Source organism: Thunnus thynnus, chromosome 4 (genome assembly GCF_963924715.1).
Source record: "Thunnus thynnus chromosome 4, fThuThy2.1, whole genome shotgun sequence".
In the NCBI taxonomy this organism is placed as follows: Eukaryota; Metazoa; Chordata; class Actinopteri; order Scombriformes; family Scombridae; genus Thunnus; species Thunnus thynnus.
Genome location: NC_089520.1, coordinates 22787208 through 22804498, shown reverse-complemented (window position 1 = coordinate 22804498; position 17291 = coordinate 22787208). Strand labels below are relative to the sequence as shown.

The 17291-nt window shown below is 37.9% G+C and overlaps 2 protein-coding genes across 2 annotated transcripts; both read right to left on the bottom strand.

Moving 5' to 3' along the window:
• Positions 1-390: 390 nt before the first annotated feature.
• On the bottom strand, positions 391-3079 carry rabif (RAB interacting factor). The gene is made up of 3 exons (XM_067587662.1): positions 2940-3079; positions 1993-2144; positions 391-896 (listed from the first exon to the last, which is right to left on the bottom strand). The coding sequence occupies exons 2-3, from the start codon at positions 2134-2136 to the stop codon at positions 648-650; spliced, it is 393 nt and encodes a 130-aa protein (XP_067443763.1). The 5' UTR covers positions 2137-2144; positions 2940-3079; the 3' UTR covers positions 391-647.
• Positions 3080-5754: 2675 nt separating this feature from the next.
• Positions 5755-16269, bottom strand: adipor1a (adiponectin receptor 1a). Its single transcript, XM_067587661.1, has 8 exons — positions 16157-16269; positions 13046-13261; positions 12841-12954; positions 9985-10156; positions 9602-9788; positions 8346-8533; positions 7878-8071; positions 5755-7596 (listed from the first exon to the last, which is right to left on the bottom strand). The coding sequence occupies exons 2-8, from the start codon at positions 13190-13192 to the stop codon at positions 7468-7470; spliced, it is 1131 nt and encodes a 376-aa protein (XP_067443762.1). The 5' UTR covers positions 13193-13261; positions 16157-16269; the 3' UTR covers positions 5755-7467.
• Between the last annotated feature and the right edge of the window lie 1022 nt (positions 16270-17291).

Here is a 17291-nt window from a genome sequence, read left to right as displayed (position 1 = left end):
GAAAAATGCCCATTACAAGTTCCTAGAGCCCCATGTGTCATTTTTCAATTGCTTGTTTTGTTAAACAAACAGCCCAAAATCCAAAAGTATTCAATTTACAGTGAAACGAAACAAAGAAAAGCTGCAAACTCTCATTATTTGAAGAGCTAGAACTAATGAAAGTCTGGTATTTTGGCTTGATATCAAAAGTGTTGACCAGTAAATGAATCTACTGAATGTTTCAGCACTCAACTATTTCATAAATTATTTAGCGCTAACTTCACACACAATACAGACCTCTTCATCTCATTAATTTGACAGGGACTGATGAATTTTGTGGGTTAATAGACACTGAGACAAAGGAACCTACATTGTATTACCCAGGAAACAGCTGCAGGGCGACATTCAACATCAGCTTCCCAAAAACATTTTTATTATTAGAACAGAATGATCATACTGTCGTCAGTGTGATGAAGACGAAAGGTAGTGACATAGTCCTGTTATCATCACCAATGTACACATAACACCCAGATTTGTGTGTACATGTATCGAATGTGTGTGTGTGTGTGAGATTGGTTATGTTGGGTCAACTCTGGGGGTAAATCCATGAAAAGCCTGCCAACACATTTTTTTTTAAAAGTTCTGCTTGGCTTCATTATGCATTTACACTATGCATGATTCACCCTTTCCAAAGCGACATAGAAACTTTTCTTGTCATCCAAACAGTGCCAGCCGATTGGTCCGATCTCACAATCTGCACAGATGAGATACTTGATTCTCCCCACGTCCTTAGTGAAGCCCACATTCTCAAAAGTGTACATGTCGTCCACTAACCAGTGGGCGGTCAGAGTGTCCCCATCCGCTGAGCCCTCTGTGGTGCTGAGGCTGCTCTTTTTCCGCATGGACGGCAGGACCAGCTGATGGGAGAAAACAACAGAAAAAACACATCTCAAAATCAGTAGTGCATAACAGTTTTGGATTCAGTGTGTACCTGGAAAGGCTGCGATGAATCTAAGTCTAAATGGGATGTTGTTCTTTGCATACAGTTCAACCTAGCTGGATCAAAAAATTATGACCACATCACTGTGGTCCTCAGAAAACTCCAATGGCTGCTAGTTGTTTTAAGAATACAATTTAAGATCCTTCTCATAGTTTTTTAAGCTCTTAATGGCCTTGCACCACTATACATATCAGACATGTTCCTATTTTATAAACATAGTAGATCCCTCAGGCCACAAGTTTACTGGACATAGGCCATTTTTTAATATGTGTGACTGCTTTGTGTGAATTGTTTTTTATTGTGATGTTGTGTATATGTCATTTCTTCTGAGGACTCTTATGGAAAAAGATATTGTTCCTGAATAAACATGGTAAATGGACTGAACTTATATAGTGCCTTAAGGGACGAATCGCTTTACTATTTTTGCCTCTCATACACCCACTCACACACATTCGTTCACATAGCGATGACAGCAGAGCAACTTGGAGTTCAGTGTCTTGCTGAAGGACACATGGACAGGAAGAACCAGGGATTGAATCACCAACACTGCGGTTAGTGGACAACCCGCTCTGCCTTCTTAGCCACAGCACCCAAAATAAAGCTTAACTAACAAGGCACCAGTCACAGTCATGTTCCTACAGCATTTTAAAAGGCAGCAGTGAGATTTCATTTAGCATTCATGCACCAAAATCATCAAACAGCCTCATTTAAAAAGGAACCTAAAGACCTTTTTATTCGGTTTAGCATTCTCCTACAGTATGTTTACTGGTGCCTTAGCACTGTTGTTCTTGTATATATACTGAAGATGTATGTGTATGCACATGTATGTATGTAAGTGTGTGTGTGTATGTGCCTTTTTGTCTTATAATCCTGTAAACCACACTGAACTCCTTTTGTGTGAAATGGTGCTGTATAAACACCATGATAGATTAGATTGATATGATCTGTGGACAACACATTCAAGCTTTCAAGCCACTGATATGAGCCCAGTACCTAATGTCACTCATCTTTACCTCTTTCTCTGCAAACACAGCCATCCCCGGGCACAACACCTTGGACCCACAGCGTTGGCACACAACAGACTTGCTGTTCTTGCCATCCTCAGAGAGCAGGTCAGACCGGTCTGAGCTGTCTTTGCACTGTTGGTCGTTGTCCATCTCGAGCCCTGACAAACATGCACAGAAAAGGTCTGATCACGGTATCGCTCAACCAGCACAACCAGACTAAACCAAAGGACAGGAACTGACCATAAGGGCCAAACAGATTCTGAAAAATTAACAAGCTGTGTTGTTGCAAAGAAAGAAAGACAGAGGCACATTGATCCTCTGCATTTGACCCATCCTATGCAAATACAGTAGGAGCAGATCACAAACCACTTACTTAGACATGTCAAATCTGGACTAGATTATTATTATTAAGATTTGACGAGTAAGTACAGTGGTTTTTGATATGGACCTGATCTAATGTGGTCTGGGTGGACACATATCAGTGAAATCGCTTTTTCTGTTTTCATAAGCAAAATAAAGGTTGTACAAATCTGACAGTGGGTTTAAACAGCGTTAAGGCTTTTTGCTATAATGTATAACGCTTTTTCACAAGTGTACGTGGTGCAAAAACGGAGAATCAGCCGCTAAATATCATTATTTGTTTCACTTAAGTTTCCCCTTAATTAACCCTGAATCGGAAGCTGACTTAGGCGTCGTTAATACAAGTTATATTAAGCCCGTTTTACGCCGAATCACACTCTGACATATATATACAAAAAGCTAAACAGAATAAACGCATAGTAATAAAAGCTCACGTCATAGCATCTACTGTCACTGTAATTGTGGCCACAGCTAACGCCTATGCTAACACTGATGCTAATACTGAATTCAACCGACTATGACGAGACAAAAAACTAAAAAACACACCGTCAACATTGGTTATACATGTTTGAGTAAAATAAAATAAGACCTACCTAAATGTTGTGGGTGTAAACAAGGTTGAATACGACAATTAATTCGTAAAAACAGACAGGTTAACTAAAACTAGGCTAGCATACTAGCTGGTCTTGAAGTTTACCACCCACTAAATACTCTCGGTCAGAAACACACGGCGATGATTTGGTTCCGCATTAAACAGGATCAATAGGAATTATTGGATGAAACAGACACTGAATCAATTTTTCCACTAATTCTACAATATATTGACTAGAGGGCAGAAATGCACTGTAGTGCATTAGTCATCTCCAAAATCATTTAAACTATTCTATTTGAAATAACAACAGTTATGAGTTTTTTTTCATACAAAACATAATGAAACACTAAACCACTTGTAACAGTAAATCAACGAAAAATAAATAACAGAATAAACAGATGAAAACAAAACAAAATAAATCTGGACAGAATTAGTTACAAGTACAGTAAAAAAAAAAAACAACAGTAAACTGTGGAGACAAATGAAAAATAAAAATAAGGGGGCACCATATATATATATATGGGGGAGCACATTTTCCTTAAAAAAACCCCAACAACAACAACAGAAAAACACATTGCAGGAATATTGACTTCCCGTCAGGTTTCTTCCTCTATATACATCATAAACTTAGACCAAACTTCATAAAAAGTCCTTTAGTAATTATTAGTTCTTTTTTATTAGAGATTCAAAAGAGGCAATTTTGAATCTGTCATCAATTTTAAACATTCAACAAACTCTGGTTTTGTCTGGCTCTGCCAATGGCAGAGAACAATCCTTGAAGTGGCAGTAAAGCTTGCCAGTATAAGTCCAGATGTTTGTTTGGATATACCTGGTGGTGGGAGAGAGACCAGTCTCCTGCCCGGGGAGATTCTGGCAATAGCCCACACAACCACTCTCCAATGCATTTTATTACTTGTTTCCAAAAAGAAGAAACAAAAGAACATTTAAATGGAGAAAAGTACTTGTTTCATTTTTACACTTCCAACAATAATGATCATCCATGAGTCCCATTTTTCGAAGTTTAACTGCTGTATAATAAAACCTGTGGATGATTTTGTGGTGTGTAAATCTGCCCACAGCGTCTCTAACTGAACACCCGATGTCTGCCACCACATTTTCCCATTTATCTGCTTATGTGGGTTCAGATCTCTTTCCCATGTTTTAATTAAAGTTTCATAGTTACTATACAGTATATACTGAGTGTTTGCCATCATTTTATTAAAGACTGATGCTGATTGTGCACTCAGAGGCAAATTATAATAGGATAATTTGTTCTCCCTTTCACTTACTGTAAGAGTTATGAGTTTTATCATAAATTGTGAATTTTGACGACACCAAAGTTGTCACTTTATGACTTTTTGAGGGTGGTTTGTGAGGATAAAATTGGTTAAAGCCGTGGTGGCAGAAACATTAACTCTTACTTAAAAGTAAAATGATTGAAAACAGTCAATTACAAATAAAGTCATACATTTAACATTGAAAGTACAGAAGTAATTATCAGCAAAATATACTGCAACAGAGGTGTAATTCTCAACATGGAGAGTTGTTATATTATATTATCATTACTGATGCATAATTCTGTAAGCAGCATTTTAATGGTCTTATTTTAACGTACAACTATGACTGTGTGTTAATTAGCCTGAATATAACTGTAGGTGGTCATGATGAAGCTAATGTTAAATTACTGTTTATAAACTCATCGTAGGTTTTGTATGTAAAATCTTAATCTGCAAAATAACCAGTAAATATAGCTGTCAAATACTGAAAAAAAATACATCAAAAGGACAATATTTCCCTTTGAAATATGGTGGAGTAATAAAACAATAGTATAAAGTAGAATAAAATATTATAATCCTTTGTTACTTTCTACCACTGGGGCTAAGTATCCACTTCATGAAATAGTAGAATAGTACTTGACATAAATGGACAATGTGACCTCAAATGCAACATACAGGAAAAGTGGAAAACAAAATGAACACAGTAAATGTTCATTATGGCAGCATCACTGTAGAAGTAAGCACACTGAACAAATGTTACGTTTCCTTGTCATTAATTGGATTTGATTGGATACAGCAGACCTTCCACCAATAAGAGTTATTTAGTCTTAATGCATAATGCAAACAGCAAAAAAACAGAGGAAATAATTAGACAAATTGGGTTTGGAATATTTTAACATCACACTCACAGTAAGCATAGATCATCACATCATCATGAGTCTGTTTCACTTGATATTTTGCACAATTCAATATTGTATATAGATCCTAATATTTATAGGACTTAAGACTGAAAACATCCAGTCTTGTCTGTTAATTTTGATGCAGATCTACATCAAGACATTGATAAAATGTCCAAAAATGTCCTATTAAAATTGAAAAATGTTAAATGATTGTAAAGTCAGAGGGAGGCGCATTATCCCTCGCATCTTATATCTGAGTGATTTCAAATGATGTGTGATTTATATTCATAAAGTAGGTATAGGTTTATTTCAGCAAAAGAACACGGAGTATTTTCTAATGATGGACATTATTACAGCTGTGAACACAAATCTCAACCACTGTTCACATTCTCAGTGCCAAACGGTATCTCCAACCAGCGGCTAATCTAAGATGAGAGAAAAGTGTTCTTTAGTCAAGGTTTATGTGTTGAAAACATGGTTACCGTTAATCTCTACAATTCATTTTAACAGTTTTGAAGATTCAGAAGATTCATGGTCACTGTCAGGGTCTTGTGTTTGGTGTGTCTCACTCTTACCAGCTGCTTGTATTAGCCCAACTTTCAAATACTCACTGTAGACACACAAGCGATGGGACGCCATGTTTGTACATGTGGAAAAAAATTTATTACAATAATTTTCCAAGATTACCATTAATAAATATTTATGTTTACATTTCAGTGAAATGTATGATTTATCACTTTCTACACAGGACATTACACAAAGTCAAGAATACACATTGTTTTAGTCTTTGTAATAAAGCTCGAATAAGTTGATCTAGAAAAAGGAGTCTTAAACAGCAGTTGATACAACCTATCAATGGAGTTGTAAGTTCAATAATGATTCGATTGTATATATGGCAAGGAAAAACAACAAAAGTCAACATCTGGAAATCCTTGAAGCTCCCTTGACTGTTAAGATAGGCCCTTTTATTTAAAAACATTTCCGTTGGCCTAAGGCACAGGAATACTAAAAGTTTATATCAATCATACGTAACACATTTTAAACCCCGTTACGGCGATTTAAAGTTTTGAATTTAATAGTATACACTAAGGTGCATTTGATATTTACACCTCTGATTGCATCTGAAATCTAGCACAAACGAAATATCTCTAGCTGACAAAAACACAATTTGACCTATCTAGATCTGTACATTGTGCGTAGCCCAGGAACTATTACTCTAGAAATGGATCGAAGATGTACTGTCGGACTGAAAAATGACGGCAGGGGAGTTCTTTTCACTTTAAGCATCTTAGTCTAACCTCAACGGAGCTCATTTATTTGTACACATCTGCTACAAACCTTTACAGCGTTTCTGTTCAACAGCTTGAAAATCATTTGTTTTGGACTTTTGTCAAATAAAATAATAATGCATCAAATGCAAAGTCACTTCTACAGATTTCAGAATTCAAATAAACTGAGAAATTCAGTTAAAGTATCCAGTCCATTGATTCATCTTGATTCAAACACCACGCAGGTAAACATCTGATTAAAATTAACCCCTGTGTTACTCAGTAGATCATATTTATGGGGTTTAAACTACACATTCCTTTCATGACTATTTTATTTTGTTTCAGTGGGATTTTAAAGGTATTTCCTGGGCTTTCAGAGTATAGCTCATGTTTTATTGCAGAGTGGGTGGGTTTGTGGTGGTTCTCAATGTTTTAACGGACAGCTGCACAATCAGTGTCAGCACAATAAAAAAACCAAAAACATGGTGACATCCTTACACACTACATGTGTATACTTTCATCCTCTTCATACATGTGTAGGCCCTCGAGTACCTAAACGGTCCTGGACTGCTCTACACCTACTCCTGTTGGTCAGTAACATTCATCCTCTAACCTGCATGGACACTGAGCGGGAGAAAAGAAATAGTTTACAGTATGTGCCCTCTGCTACAGCACAAATAATACTCTCTGCACCCTTTGTGCAATGGTAAAAGACTATGGAGATGTTGGGGTACTAGCATCTAAGAAGTGACCATCAGTTACAGGGATGCGTGATTTTGGTTTAAATCCCATTTTTATCTTACTCCACTTCCAGCTTCATAATTATTGAAGAAGTAGTGCCTGTTGAAGATTCCCTCCACAGTTCATTGGCTAATTAATGCTACTTTATTGGAGCAAAAAAGAGCCAAAGCAGAAAGACCACCAAAACCCTAAGAACATTTTAGCAAATCAGAAGTACAGAAGGAGCAATAAGTGACTATATTGACTTCCAGCAGCATTTTACGTGTGTGTATGGGTGTGTGTGTGTGTGTGTGTGAGTGTGTGGGGCTATCAAGAAAAGTATGTGTAAATCACAGTCAGGCCTCTCAGAGTAGAGAGTCATCTGTGCATCCTCCCTCGAGGCCGTAGCGAAACTCCTGCAGATTGGAAACACCGTAGAAATGGATGAATGCCGCTGCCACGACCAGAACATGAAAAATCTGATGAGAGTGGAACTAGAAGGAGTAAAAGAAACATGTGTATAAGTAACACGAATAATCCTTTGCCTGTGTTTGATCAAATAAAGAAAAAAAAAAATCTAAAATCATAGCTCAAACTGCCCCCTCTTCTCATTCTTTATTTTGTAAATGATAAACATAGTGCGTTAATGTTTCGAATATTAATATATTTGTGCTGCAACTCTTGAAGCACATGTTCTTATTTTGTGAAAAAAAAATCTCACAGCTAAATACATGACTATAAAGTTCTGTTATATAACTAAATACTAAATACTTACCCAGATGTCACACTTGCCAGGGAAATAGCGTTCAGGAATCCTGGCTGCATACAGCCCAGCGCCAGTGATATACATGGCACCCATCAGATAGAACCAACCCATCTGGCCGACTGTGGTGGCCTTAACAAACCCCTCCTCGATGGTGAAGTGCATGGTGGGAACAATGCCGCTTAGTCCCAGACCCATAAACACACCTACGAGAAGAATGAACTCGGTGTCATTTTGAAAAAGTCAACATCTACATTTCTTTATATTTCTATAAAAATATAAAATCATCTTAGATATTCAAACAAATAGTCAAATAATAGCAGCATGTTATCACTGTCTCTTCTGCAATGCCATTGCTCAGAAAAGGCAAAATGAAAAACAGTGACAGTTGTGTGATAAAACTACAATTATAACCAAAAGCTAACGTTACAGTGTAAAATTACAGGGGAAAGTACAGTATTATCCTGAACTGGTGAGCACCTGCTCTTGTTGGTCTGTGACGAGGTGTAGAGAACCGGTCCCACTGGGCCACTATGATGGCGGCAATGCCGAGAACACATACAATGGTGAGGTAGATAAGTCGAGGCTGAGGGGAACAATAGAACGAGTAGTACAGCCAGGGCACGAAGGAGCCCATGATCAGGAGGGCGATGCCCGAGTAGTCAAGCCTGAGGAAAGAACGTGACACAAAGACAAAAAAGCTGAAATTCTGTCATGTTTTACAAAACACAGGTACATTTACACAGGTAAATTGACAGCTGGTAATATCCTAAATCTATCCAAGTTTTGTACTCTCTGTTCTTGTAGACACAATAACATACAGTAAACTAAATCTATAGGTTTCTGAAGCTGTAGTTTGTGAAATAAATGAGTTAGCTTGATGCTACTACAGTCGGTTAGCTGTAGAAGTAGAGCAGGAGCAGCAGTCTGTGCACCTGAGACTCAGCAGGCTTTAATGTTTAGCAAGATTATAACTAAAACTGTTAGTTTGATCACCCTGAGCCTCTTTATTTAAGAAGTAGATTGATATGGCTTCCTGTCTTTCTTTAGAGAAGATCAGGCACTCCTCATCTGACTCATACTATTGTAGATTTGTTAAAATTTGGGGTCCCTTTACTTATAATATCAGAAAGCAACTCAGTGGTGCATGTTGATTGATTGATACCCCTCTGAGTTTACAGTTGATCTGACCTGCTTAAGTTACCTTTTCTATATCATTCATATTGCACATCTCTGGACTGCATCAGTGTACAGACAATTTCAGCATTTCTGAGCATTTACATTACAGCAGCTATGGAAACTGGAGATTTCTGGTTGTGTGTTTTTTTGTATATACTTATATATAAAGTTTATCTTTTGTGTCTTGATAATAGAGTTTCTTTCTGTGTTGGAGCCAGAAACATTTTCACATAACACATAACCTGTATGGGTGAGAATCTTTAACAGATTGTTGCCAGGAGGGTAAAGAGAGAAAGCACCTCATTTGGCAATAACAATACATTCTTAAAATAACTAAAATTCATTATGACAAATCACTGTAGCATCATCTAACTTTTGGCTGGACTATGGATCATTTTGTCCTGACTGATGATTATGTATTTTATGTAATACATAATTTAAAAACCTGCCTGGAGAGCTGTTACTTAAAATAGGCATAGACTTTGACAGTTACAAATGATTTCTTTAAGAAATGCTAGGAAAGTAGGAGACAGTAGTTTGACAGTATGAGGCCTTACTTGGAGAAGGTGCGAGACACTTTCTCAGAGTGGCAGTAGACGGTGTGAAAAAGCCAGGAGAAGCTGAGGCAGAGCACAGCTCCCAGGAAGAACATCCCAAACACCACTTTCTCTTGCAGCGGGGCCATAAAGTACATGTTGGGCCGCAGCATGGTTAACGTGCCCAGACAAATGAATAAGATCAGCCCTGAGGAAGAAAAAACTGTTTCACCAGTTTCTCTCTGACTCCTGCATGAAACAGACCACTTAACATATAATAGCCAATGAGAGAAACACTTTCAAATGATGCTGTTACATAGTTTAAAGATATTTATCAACATGTAAATTAAACTAGCTTCTTCTGCTAACAATGTTAGCTAATGTTCAACAATAATCCTTCTCACCTAACAGGTGAGTCCAAATGTTTCCTGTCTCAGTGTGAATTCTGAAGATGCTTCCAAAGCAGGCCCGGAAAGAGGGCATAGGGGGGCGATGTCCATGCAGGAGGTAATCGTTGTCCTTTAGCCACTCTGGCAGCACATGGAAAGGGATGACCCTCCAGCGCCCCTCCCACACCTGAAAAAAAAAAGAATAACTTTTACTCACAGACGCCCAAATTCACAATTACTGTGACTTTACATACAGATTAAATATATGCAGGTGAAATACTGATCATCTTTATAGAGATTTATATAGACAGACAGGTTTGAAACAGTATGTCAGTGTTTTTGGTTAAAGTTCAAGCAGCAAAGTCAATGCCCTAAATTTAGAAAATATCACAAATAGTAACAAATGAACTGAGAAATGTTTGTGACCATTTAGTTTAGTAGGGAACAGATAAAAGGCATTGACCAGATGATCAGAGTGGCTGACAGCTAGAATATGTGCTCAACAATTCTGCTATATATGCAGGGGCCAGGCCAGGCCAGGCAAGGTCTTGTATGTAATTTGCAAAATACCGCTACGTTTTGCACCAACTGAAGATGATTGGATAATGTGAGTAACGAGGGAGTTACAGTAGTCTAAGTGAGAAAAGATTAAGATATGCACTAGAAGTATATATTTCTTCAAGATTTCTCAACTGAAAGACACAAGACTGAATGAGCTTAGAAATATGAGTTTCAAAGTTCAGATGTCGGTCAAAAAGGACACCAAGATTCTTAGAGGTGGTCTTGATGTTGCTAGTGAGGGGGCCAATATAGTGACTGACCTCCTTGGTAAAACAATTGGGGCCAATCACAAGGGCTTCAGTTTTGTCATAATTGAGATGGAGAAAGTTTTGAGACATCCAATTTGTAACAGAGGCTAGGCAGTCATGAAGGGGGGTTAGGTTACTGAGGTTATTAGGTTTAACCAAAAAGTAAAGCTGCATGTCATTGGCATAGCAATGGTAAGAGATACCACAGGAGGAGTTAAACAGACGGCCTAGAGGTAGCATCTATCATGAAAACAGAACAGGTCCAAGGATTGACCCTTGTGGGACCCCACATAAGGAAGGAGCAGAGGAGGACACATAATTGTTAATGTGAACATTGACGTGTCTGTCAGACAAGTATGAGGAAAACCATTTGAGTGCAGTACCAGAGATACCAACCCAGTTCAGTAGTCTATCAATTAAAACGGCATGATCAATGGTGTCAAAAGGAGCAGATAAGTCAAGTAAAGCTAAAATGGAATATTCACCTTTATCTGCACACACAAAAATGTTATTTACTTTAAGCAGTGCCGTTTCAGTGCAATGTTTTTGACGGAAGCCTGATTGAAACTTATCAAAGATATTGTCTCCCTCAACCAGTCGGAGAAGCTAGTGATCGACAATTTCTTCAAGAATTTTAGAAATAAAGTTTCTGTGATGAGGAATGAGGAAGTTTGGAAATGGGCCTGTAGTTAACTAAATCAGTGGTATCTCAAGAGGATTTTTTGAGTAGAGGGAAGACAATGACTGTCTTGGAATAGTCAGGTATGTAGCCAGAGGGGAGAGATTGATGGACAACAGAGAGAAGCCAGGGGGCAATGACTGGCTGGACCTCTTTAAGAAATTTGTTTGGAATTACATCAGCAGGGCAAGACAATAGACGCATGTGAGAAACTATATCCAAGAAATCTTGGATGGAAATAGGGTTGAACTCAGACAGCAGAACAGACCAGGTAACTCGATCAGAATGATAAACTCCGAGGCTGGAATTTGATCTGAGACCATTGATCTTTGTCAAAAAAAGAAATATAGAAACTTATCACAGTCATCAGAGGAGGTGGAAGGAAATCCAGAAGGAGCAGGATTCAGAAGTTGGTAAATAGTATTAAACAACAACCAAGGGTTATGCTTGTTATTGTTGATCAGGCCAGAGAAATAGGCCACTCTCGCATCTTTGATGAAGTGATTGAGCATGCTTAAGAGCTTCTTCATGTGAGGGTACTGAACATGCAGGTTTGATTTTTTTCATCTACACTATTCGTTATACGCTTTTTTTATTATCTCTTCTGTTGCATTGAATGGAATCATCTATCCAAGGGGACGGACTGACAAATGGGGCTAGTCTTATCTGATTTGGAGCAACTAGTAAACTAGTTAACAGAGTCATTAATATTAGAAAACTTAGGAATTGTCTTGGACATATCAGAGAAGAGAGCTGAAAATATGACTCACTCATACTACACTTCTGTCTCAGGTTAATCTGTGGTTGTTGCCATTCACCTGGATCTGCAACTGCATGTCCTTTAACCTCATTGCTAAACCACAGATTAGCAACACATTGTACTAGATATGCCTTTGAGCTGAACAGGGTGTTGAGTTTCAGCTCATTTAACATGGCCGCTGCAATATTTATGCAGGTTCAACATGAGGGTGCGGGCAAAGTGGTGAAATGTCATAGGATCTCTTTTGTATATTCTGTCATCTTTGGATGCTTAATGACCCCACATTTAATGATAACATTCAAGTTTCTCAGATTGAGAAGAGCTGAATTTATTGATGAAAGAACTAGTAACTACTTAATTTATAGTAACAATACTAGTTATTATAGAAATCTGTGCTTGTTAAAGCTCAAAATGCGAGCAGGAAAGTGAAGCCAGATTGGATAACATGTGCAGACCTGTACACACCAACCTGAAAAATGGATTAACGTAATGTCACTGCATCAGTGAGAAAGTATAAAAACATTTTTCTGGCAGTTTAGCAAATAAAAAGCTGGATTTGTGCTGCAAACTGAATGGGTACCTCTACAAGGTCAGTGATTATTAAATTGAGAAGATATATTTACTTTGTGTACAAACTCCTCCATCTTCTCCATGGCATGGTGAGCCTGAAGTGGTAAGGTCAGCACCTCTCCCACCTCATCATCCTCCTCTTCCTCGTCAGCAAGCATCGAGGCTCCCTTTAAAAAGACATCACAAGAGATACTGAAGCTACTGCACAGACACAACATTTCCCTGGCCCTTTTTTTTTTTTTTTTTTAACAGTCCTACCTCTGGATGGACGCCTTTAGATGCTGCCTGTCGACCCCCTCCCTCCTCCAGCAGCGGCCCCAGCTCCATCAGCTCAACATCTGGGACACGGCAGTCCTCAGAGATCCGGCAGTCTGCATCACTTGCAGACCCGTTTCGGCCTGACATAGGGAGACTGCCTGATGACCCACTCACAGTCCCTGTATTCTGCTTCAGACGGTATACTTCAATGTCCTCCTGAGCAACCAGAAACAAAATCAATTTTAATGGCTGTGTAGGACACTACTGTTGTCAGTAGCTCTCAATATACTTATACAGAGTAATTTACATACAGCTAAACATAAATTAAACACATATAAACAGAAAAACATATTGCTATTATATACCGTCAAGAGTTGAAGACGCAGATAAAAGAAATATTTTATGGATAATATTATAAGTAACATATTGGTGGCTAATCAATTATTAGCTAGTTAAAGATGCAGTGTGGGACTTTTGTCTCCCCCTTCTGGCAGTGAGAGTAATTACAAAAACAAGATCAACATGCACTTATGTCATAGCCTCTGCTGTAGCCAACTCTGTCACTTCTGTTGTGTCTGTAAAACGCTAGATGAATTATTTTGAATATCACACAGCCCCCGCGAAATGACTCGATTCACTATCAGAATTTGATCCATTTGGTCCAATAACATTTGGAAAGTCTAGAAAAGCCACATGATCATTCAAGGTAGAGAGCTAACCGGAAGTTAGCCAACAGAAGTCTCTGGTGCTCGCATTCTGCCCATAGAGCATGTGCAGTTTGCATTCATCTGGCCAGTGTGGGAATGTCAAACCCAACACCAGATTAAAAACTCTGTATACTGTGAAATACAAAGAGATTTACATGGCGGTGATACACTTAATCAGCATTGTGTGAACTCATTTGGCAAGGGCTTGAATGTAATGAACATTCATTTATATTTAAAAGCATGCACAGTATGAATAAAAAAGGGTGTAGGACTACAAAAGTTCTTAACTTCATCCTGCACCCTTTTCGAACATTGAATGGTTATTATTTGTGTTGTTTACTTAAAGTTTGCTGTTATTTGTCTTAACTTCATCCTGCACCCTTTTCGAACATTGAATGGTTATTATTTGTGTTGTTTACTTAAAGTTTGCTGTTATTTTTGCTTTGTTTTGCTACCTATATGTTTCATTTTGTTATTTTAATGTGTTCAAAATAAATAAATAATCAATGAGACGTTCTGCACTGCAAGTTTATTGAAACTCATATACTGTTATTGTTCAGATGATGGAATTATTTATCTTTTTTTTTACAATAGCTGTGGCCTACAGATGTCACCAGAAACACAGTTCTGAATGGAGTTCAGTTATAAATAAATAAACACACAAAGTATTTGAAAGGTCACCTCTTCTAAAGTTATTCAAATGTTTTTTGCAACATGTGCAAACTTGTTAATAAGGAGAGAAACTCTGCAGTTATTTGGCCTACCTGTTTAAATAAAAAATAAACTAAGGATATATGTAGGGCTGCAACTAGCAATTATTTTAATTATCGATTAATCAATTAGTCTTTTGATCTCTAATATGTCTGCATACGGTGAAAAATGTTGATCAATGTTTCCCAAAGCCCAAGGTGACATCCATAGATGTCTTCATTTGTCCTGATTTAATTTGCTACCATGAAAGACAAAATAAACCAGAAAATAGTTGCATTTGAGAAGCTGGAATCAGAGAATTTGGACATTTTTTTCTTAAAAAAATTACTCTAAACAATTAATTGATTAAAAAAATAGTTGGTGAGTAACTTTCTGTCGATCAAATAATAGATTAATCAACTTATTGTTGCAGCTTTAGATATAATGATACACATAAGTTTACAATAATTAAACCTACTCTATGAATGATGAAGGTTCACTAAACATTGCTTTGGCTAGTGGGAAAATAAAGCATGTCAATCTAAAAATTTTGTCTATGCTGTCCTCTTGTAGTTGAAAGATTACTATTGATTTTCATATTGGTAGCAGTCACAACAAATGCATAACTACCTGTTATGATTACTGCTCCCTCCCACATTGGTGTATCAGCACATACATGCAGTCTGCATGGCCTCACATATAACAGTGAAAAGATATTATGTAAATGCTACTATACAATGATGATGAAACACTGTACTTTTTAATAAAGTCAGGTGATTTCATACTGTAAGTAGGGCTGGGCAATATATTGATATTATATCAATATTGTGATATGAGACTAGATTTCGGTTAAAATATCGTGATATGGCATAAGTGTTGTTATTTTTGTCTTAGTCATTATATCCACATCACTGATGATTATTTATCAAAATATATTTTGTGAAAGCACCGAAAGTAATCCCTACAATACTGTTGCAACATCGATATTGAGATATTTGGTCAAAAATATTGTGTTATCTGATTTTGTTTATATCGCCCAGCCCTAATTTTAAGGTGAATGCATATCAATAGTTATAGCATTTAAAATGATTATTACTTCAAAGTTAATTCTCGTCATGAATCTAAATCCTGATTTAAAATGGCTGGTAATTTACCTCCAATCTGTGTTTGATCGATCAGACGTCCATCACAAAAAAGAGGAACAAAGCAGCGGCTACATTTATTTAGCGCTTATGCTGCTAAATTATCGGTCGACAATAGCAGGACAATACTCGTGATATACGGTAAGACAGGATAATGACATATGATATAGATCTGAGGCTGACAACACAAACAAAGCGTTTGAACTAGTTATCAAAGCCTAACAGACGGATGTGCACTAACAGTTAGCACCGCGTCAGACGGAACATGGACAACAAAATGTAAACAACCGCAACATACGGACGATTTAACGTAGATCCGCCGCCTCTACACGGTTCGCTACACGTCGTGTGAAGGAGCTGAACTGAAATTTAACGAGCAGCTGTAAGTTTTGTAGGTTAGCCGGACGCGGATCGCTCGTTTATCATCTTGCTAACGTTACCTCGTAGCTAACGCCGAGCTGCCGCGGTGCCTGCGGTTTGTTTATTGACTCACCAGAAGGCGATGACACACAAATAAAACGTCTTAGCATTGACATCTGATGAGGAAATTTCATTAAATGGACATGAGTTACCTGACAAGGTAGTCTTCAGACCAGGAAGGTGAATTATTTATCGAAAATGCGAAACAATCCTTTCCGGAAACTGAAATCTCTTCCGTAAACCTAACCTTCTTCTTCTTCTGTTGATTTACTGGCAGATCGCAAACAACTTTAAGGTGCATACCGCCACCTACTGTACCAGAGTAACATCATGCCATTTACCCTATTTCTTAAACCCTACCCACTAACCTTGTGTCATTAAGAAAGTAAAGCCTTCCTGGTGACTCTTACACCCACTACCTCTCCTTCTGTTCCCAGTATCCCCATCAGATCCCACTGCCATCCCACCCCGCGGACTTTATCATGTAACCTTTCTCTTTCTGCTTCATACATGGTAAAATGCAATATGATATGTCCAATGTTATCTTTAACTCCACAGTTCCCACACTTGTCACTTTTCCTTCTCCCCAGTACAAAGTGTCATTTAATCCAGTGTGATCCAATCTGAGACTTGTTATGATGATTTCCTGCCTTCTGTTCCTTTCTTTAAAGTTGTTTGTTATGACTGACTTTTGGACTTTGTGATACACCCTTCCTTTCTGGTCTTCCTCCCACCTTTTCTGCCATATCTCCATTCCTTTCATCTTAATCACTACTTTCCCTTCCACTCCTTTTCCAAGTGGAACTGGTACAATATTTCCTTTTTAGCTTATCAGCACACTCACTCCCTTTCAACCCTTCATGCTGGTATACAAAAGAACTGTACATCTACACCATCTCTATGAGGTTTTAGAAAACTATGGTAAACTGCAATGAGTAAATGTTCTCTGACAGTTGTTGCTGACTGCAGGCTTTACAAAAAGGCTACTGAATCTGTGCACACCACCATCCTATCAGGTCCAACCTCTTCAACCCACTGTAACCCAATAATAGCTGCCACTATTTCTGCTGACAGACAGTCTTTTGGACATAGATTAAAAGCATCCATTCACAGCAGCTTTTTTGAAGTCTTTGTCTTCATTTTTTAAAGGTGCTTTTCTTTCTAAGTTTTTGAGGCTGTAAGTCTTCCATGTGCCCGTCACTCTGGCTCAGGTGTGTACACTTTTTTTCAGCACCGCATTTCATTATACCTGTTATGACTTGTTTTTTATTTGTTCACTGGATGGAG

Coding starts and splice junctions, on each gene's coding strand:
- rabif (XM_067587662.1), bottom strand. CDS start 2,136: ATGGACAACGACCAACAGTGCAAAGACAGCTCAGACCGGTCTGACCTG. Junction 897..1,992: donor CTGTGTTTGCAGAGAAAGAG/GTAAAGATGAGT, acceptor TTCTCCCATCAG/CTGGTCCTGCCGTCCATGCG.
- adipor1a (XM_067587661.1), bottom strand. CDS start 13,192: ATGTCAGGCCGAAACGGGTCTGCAAGTGATGCAGACTGCCGGATCTCT. Junction 12,955..13,045: donor CTAAAGGCGTCCATCCAGAG/GTAGGACTGTTA, acceptor GTCTTTTTAAAG/GGAGCCTCGATGCTTGCTGA. Junction 9,789..9,984: donor CATTTGGACTCACCTGTTAG/GTGAGAAGGATT, acceptor TTTCTTCCTCAG/GGCTGATCTTATTCATTTGT.